General features: G+C 49.6%; 1 protein-coding gene across 3 annotated transcripts in view; it reads left to right on the top strand.

Moving 5' to 3' along the window:
* Nucleotides 1-3,538: 3,538 nt before the first annotated feature.
* DLG3 (discs large MAGUK scaffold protein 3) overlaps nt 3,539-6,000 on the top strand; it is a 54,653-nt gene continuing 52,191 nt past the window's right edge. The window contains exon 1 of one of the 3 annotated variants that reach the window (XM_043896220.1): nt 3,539-4,244. In XM_043896220.1, the coding sequence (XP_043752155.1) occupies nt 3,888-4,244 (357 nt within the window). In that variant the 5' untranslated portion in view covers nt 3,539-3,887. The remainder of the gene's footprint in view (nt 4,245-6,000) is intronic. The other 2 variants (XM_043896219.1, XM_043896218.1) reach the window with 2 other exon arrangements.

Genomic DNA, 6,000 nt, shown 5'->3' with positions numbered 1-6,000 from the left:
TTCACTCATCATACCAGGAACCAGGAGATCCTCACCATGAATAAGAACTAATCAACAGATGCCAACACCAAGATGACAGAGAGTTTTCAATGATCTGAGAATGAGTATAAAGGAGCCAACATTAGGGAAAAAAATGCTTCAATGAGCAATTACAAATAGGTTGGAAACAAATGAAAAAGATGGAAAGTCTTAGCAGAGAAACAGATATGATGGAGTATCAGATAGAAATTTTAGAATGGAAGAATACAATAACCAAACCAAAAAACTGAGAATATGGGCTCATCAGCAGGATGGAGAAGACAAGAAAAAAAAATCAATGAACTGGAAGATAGAACATTAGAAATTACCAGATCTGAATAACAGTGGGAAAATAGTCTTAAAAAAAACAATGATCAGAGCCTCAGAGACATGTGGAACTATAACAAAAGACCTAACACTCATGTTATCAGGGAGTCCCAGAAGAAGAAAAAGAGAGTGGGGCCAAAGAAGTCCTCAAGAAACGATGGCTGAAAATCCCCCCAATCTGGCAAGACATAAACCTACAGATTCAAGAAGCTGAACAAATCTCAAACAGGATTAAGAAATCCATGTCAAGACATATTATAATCAAACTTTTAAAAACCAGACCAAGAGAAAATCTTGAAAGCAGTAAGACAGAAACACCACTTTATCAACAGGGGGAAAACAATTCAAGAATCAGTGATTTCTCACCAGAAACCATGGTGACCAGAGGAAGTGGCACAACATATTTCAAGTGTTAAAAGAACTGCCAAGCCTGAATGCTATATTTAGTGAAAATATCCTTCAGAAATGAGGGAGAAATCAAGATATCCTTAGAAAAAGGAAAGCTACGAGAACTTGACACCAGCAGACTCACCCTAAAAGTGGTTAAAGACAGTGCACAAAAGAGAAAGGAAATGATAAAAGAAGAACTCTTGGAACATCAGGAAGGAAGAAAGAATAGAATGAATAAAAACATAAGTACAACAGATTTTCCTTCTTCTCTTGAATTGTCTAAATAATGTCTGATGGTTGAAGCAATAGGTATAGTATCATCTGATGTGGAGCTCAATATATGTAGAGGAAATATTAAAGATAACCATAGTATAAATGAGACAGGGTAAAGAGACCTAAATAGAGTTAAGGTTTTTTTACACTTTCCTCTATCTTTTAAACTGATGACACCAATAGGTCTTTGTGGTGACAAAATAGTTTTGTATCTTGATTGCAATGGTTGTTATAGGAATCTCTACATGTGGTAAAATGGTATAGAACTATACACACATTGTACCAATGTCAATTTCCTGGTTTTGATATTGTACTATAATTAGGTAAGATGCAATTATTGAGTAAAACTGGGTTAAGGGTACACAGGCCCTCTCTGTACTATTTATGCAGTTTCCTTGTAAATCTATAATTATTGCAAAATAAAAATTTTTTCTGTTAATATTGGGGCTGTTCTAGTGGCTAAAGACACAAATGCAATGTGACAGCCGTGATTAGATTCTGATGTTAAAAAACATAAAAGACAAGTTTGGAGAAACTTGAATAGAGACTGGAAATTGTTGTTGTTTAGCCGCTAAGTCATGTCCAACTCTTTGAGACCCCATGGACTGTAGCATGCCAGAGACTGGGCATTAAACGATATGCAATAATTGTAATTTTCTTACATGTCATATTCGTATTACTGGAGAATGTCTTTATCCCCACACAATGAATGCCAAAATATTTAGGGGAGGTGTGTAATGAAATCTGTAACTTACATTTGAATGATTCAGAAAAAATTGTAGATCGATTGATAGAGCAAATATAACAAAACATTGCCAGTTGTTGGCTCTATGAGGAAGATATATAGAAGTTCATTGTACTATTCTTTCAGCATTTCGGTATGTTTGTAAATTTTCATTTTTAAAAAAGCTAAAGAGGATATGTGAAGGATGTATATGTGATAAAGCAAGTATAGTAAAATGTTAAGCAAATCTAGGTGGCAATTGGCTGATCCCTGTAAAATTCTTTCAGTTTTTGAGTATGTTTGAAAATTTTCCTTTTAAAATATAGAGGTAAAAAACTTGAAGAAAAGATGATCACAACCTCATATCCTTCCCTAGTACTCCCAATCCCTCTTTTTCTGCTTTTTCTTTTTTCCCACAGCACTTATCACCATATACAGTAGTATATACTTCACTTATTTATTGTACTAATTTTTGTCTGTGTCCTATCACTAGAATGTAAACTCCCCAAGGGCAAGGATTTATTGCGTGTTTTTTTTCCCCCTGTTTGCTGCTATGTCCTTAAATCCTAGAACAGTGTCTGGCACATAGCACATGCTCAGAGAATATTTGTTGAATTAGGAATAAATTTCTGTAGCCCTAGGGCCTAGATCAAGGCCTTGCACAGAGTAGGTGTGCAACAAATGTTCATTGATCTGAGATCTGCAGAAGTTAGAATAGACCTGTTGTACTTGAGCAGTTCTGAGTGTGGACTTGAGTCAAATGGCTCGGATTCCGTCACTTCCACCTGTGTAACCTAGCTGCATTAACATCCCTGAGCCTCAATTTCTCATTGGTATAAGTCAGATAATAATAGTAGCACTTTGGTAGGGGTTTTGTTTGCATGTAAAGCACTTAGGACTTTGTAAAGACTCAATAACTGGTAGCTAATGACAAAACAAGAACAGCAAAATGACACGTTTTCCCAGCATGTCATCCTTCTTCCATCCACCAACAGGCTGAGCCAAGAGCGGTTAAGAAGATGTCCTTGGACAAGTATTCCCAACTTCTTCTCTAGACCCCCAGATTTCTTTCATTTTAGACCTCTTCTTACCTTTCCTCCTGCCCTGGACTTTCTTTACTCTCTTGGCATCTTGAAGTGCTTTCCTCCATGATAACCATGCAGGACTGGAGTGGAGGAGACAGGAATCTGTGCACCAGGGATAAAAGCTTAGAGCTTTCCTCTCCTCTTGTTCTAGGTGTGAGTCCCTCATTGGTGATAGAAGCAGGTCAAGTGTTAGGTTGCAGTCATTTCAGGGCCTAGAGACTGAGAGAACAATAGTCCCGAGGAAGAGGCACTGACAAGAGAATAGCCTCCTGAGCTGTCCTCTTCCTTGGTCCCGTTAGGAGAGAGCACCTCCCTCCCTCTGTTCTAACGTCCCTTGGATCGCTTCTGCCGCCTCAAGTCTTTACTTCTGGTGGCCCCAGCTCAGAGCAAGGCCGGGGACCCATTGAGCATCTCTCTGCAACTCCCCCTTGGTAGTAGGGTGGGGTGGGGTGGAGTGGGCGGAGGACAGGATGAAATTGGAGATAAAGGGGCATGAAATTGAGAGCTGAGCTCACCCGTGGCCTAAGTCCCCTGTCCCCGACCTAGGGTCAGCCCTACCTCGGATATCTGGGGAGCTGGGGCTGAGCCTGGGGGCGCCACTGCCTCTGTTCCTTTAAGGAGCCGCTGTTTAGCATTCCTGCCGCTGCCGCTGCCGCTGCCTGATTCTGCACGCTGATTGGCTGGAATCAACTGAGAACGGAGCCAGGGAGAGATGCTCTTGACTCCACTCAGATCCATCCTGGGGACCAGTGCAGGAGCGGTCCTCGCAGCACCCAGCTTCTGCCCAGGCTCCCGCTTCTTCTTTGCCGCTGGGCCTCGGCCCAGGAGCCACGACGGGCGACACGGAGCCGCCAGTGCTGGAGGGGGAGCCGTGGGTGCGGGGCAGCGTGGGGGCAGAGGCCCCGGGACGCCCGCCCGGCCCCAGGCCCCGCTCCGCCCGGGCGCCCCAACGGGTGCCCCCCCCTTCCTGGTCCGAGCAGTGTGAGTGTGCCCGGGAGCCCGGCGGTGGCAGCGGCGGCGGCGTGGAAACCGGCGTGGGCTGGGGGGTCCGAGCCGCGGGGGGCAGTGCGATGCACAAGCACCAGCACTGCTGTAAGTGCCCCGAGTGCTACGAGGTGACCCGCCTGGCCGCCCTGCGGCGCCTCGAGCCTCCCAGCTACGGGGACTGGCAGGTACCCGACCCCTACGGGCCAGGTGGGGGCAATGGAGCCAGTGCCGGTTATGGGGGCTACAGCTCGCAGACCCTGCCCTCGCAGGCGGGGGCCACCCCCACCCCCCGCACCAAGGCCAAGCTCATCCCCACCGGCCGGGATGTGGGACCAGTGCCCCCTAAGCCAGTCCCGGGCAAGAGCACCCCCAAACTCAACGGCAGCGGCCCCAGCTGGTGGCCAGAGTGCACCTGTACAGGCCGGGATTGGTATGAGCAGGTATGGACGGGGGAGGGGGGGTGCGGGGGGGGTGCGGGGGGGGTGCGGGGGGGGGCAACCCAGGGGGGCTGGGGAGTGGGGGGCCTAGAGGCCTGGAGTGCAGCAGGGGTTCCTGGGGCTCCAAGCCAGCAGACCCTGAGCCCCAGCACTGCAGCTGGCCCAAGAGAGATGGTTGGAAATGTGTGCTTCTCTGTGTGTGTCCGTTTGGGGGTCTCCATTTGGAGGGGATTGGGAGGAGCTGTGTGTCAGGAGGTGAAGGTATGGCGGAGGGGCTCATTTTCCTGTGTGGGGGGATTGGGTTCTTCTTGGTGTGGGGGTTGAGCAGTGTCTCTGTGTCTGACAGGGGGCGGGAGGTTCTGCGGGGGCTGTGTGTGGTGTGTGTCTCCACAGGAGGGGAGGAGGGGGCATGGTGCTCTGCGTAGCGGGGACATGTGTGTGTGTGTGTATGTATGTTGAGGTGTGTAGAGAAAGGCAGTGAGGCAGTGGAGCGCCTGTGAATCTATGTTGAGGAGCCCATGTGCCCAGCTCGCCAAGCTTCATCCCCTGATGCCATGAGTCCCTCTCCATCCCTTTGTGTGTGAATGTGCACATGGACATGTGGGGATGTCTCTCTGAATGTGGAGGTGTCTCTGTAGATGAAGCTGCGGCTTTGGCTGTGTTTGCCCGTATGTGTGTGTGGCCACATGTATATGTGTGTGAGCATGTGGCTGCAAGTGTGTGCATGTGTGTGCCTCTATGTGTGTGTGTGCATGTGCGGTGTCCCTGGTGAGAGGCGCTTGACAGGCAAGGGAGGGAGGGGGAGGAGGCAAGAGACACGTCCCAAGCAAGGCTGAGAGGCTGCTGAGAAGGATGGACTCTTTTGTCCAAGCAGCTCTGAAGTGTGTGTGTGCTGAGGGGGGAGCTGAAGCAATCTTCCTCGCTCCAGAACAGGCATGGTGCCTGGAGCCAGGCAAGGGGCAGCTGCTATGGTTTAGGGACTGGCCCCGGTGGGGCATGTCCCTCTGGGGTACCCCTAGATGTGGGAAAACTTAGCCCCCCAGCCCTGACTTGGCACAGCTTGGGAACCCCTGGGTGCTGGGCACAACTCCGGCTTCTACTCCCAGCCTAAACTGCCAGCTTAGAAAATGGAAGGAGCATCTGTGGGAGAAGCAGCAAAATGGAGGCTGGGCCGGCAGAGCCAGGTCCCTGGCATGCATGGCGGAGGGCCTGTCTGGTTATTCAGCTCTGCAGCCCCCAGGGTAGGGAGAGGGGAGGAGGAGGCTTTGCTGGGGAGGGCAGGTGCTGGCTGCCCCAAGCTGGTGACCGTTCTGGCCACCTCTGTCCCCCTCTGGGGATCGGATGTGCTCTCACTCAGAAGCAAGCATGGGGACTTCCTGGGGAAAGGAGTCCTCAGTCTGCCCTTCTGCCTGTTCACACCGACTGTTTCCTGTGTCCCTTGCTTTGGCCCCTTGCCCTCTCCAGCGGGTTCCCCTCTCTCCTTTCCCCCTCCACCCTGGGGCCCTACCCTTGTAAACACTCTCTTGTGCTTGTCTGGCTCAACTGGGAGATAAATGCCAGTCCCAAGGCTAGGTGGGCCAGTTGGTCAAGGTTTCTTTGCCAGGACTGATCCCTGGATGGCTCCTGGCCCTGGGAATGGGTTCCTTGACGGGGACAATGCGAGACTGGAGCGTGGAAGCCAGGAGCTGCTGAGTCTTGCCGGAGCTGGGCTTGAAGCATGGCTCTCACATGTGGGCACACATGGTATACCAGATGCACA

This window comes from Cervus elaphus, chromosome X (assembly GCF_910594005.1).
Source record: "Cervus elaphus chromosome X, mCerEla1.1, whole genome shotgun sequence".
NCBI lineage: Eukaryota > Metazoa > Chordata > Mammalia > Artiodactyla > Cervidae > Cervus > Cervus elaphus.
The sequence above is the reverse complement of the archived record's forward strand: the minus strand, read 5'-3'. Positions and strand labels throughout refer to the sequence as shown.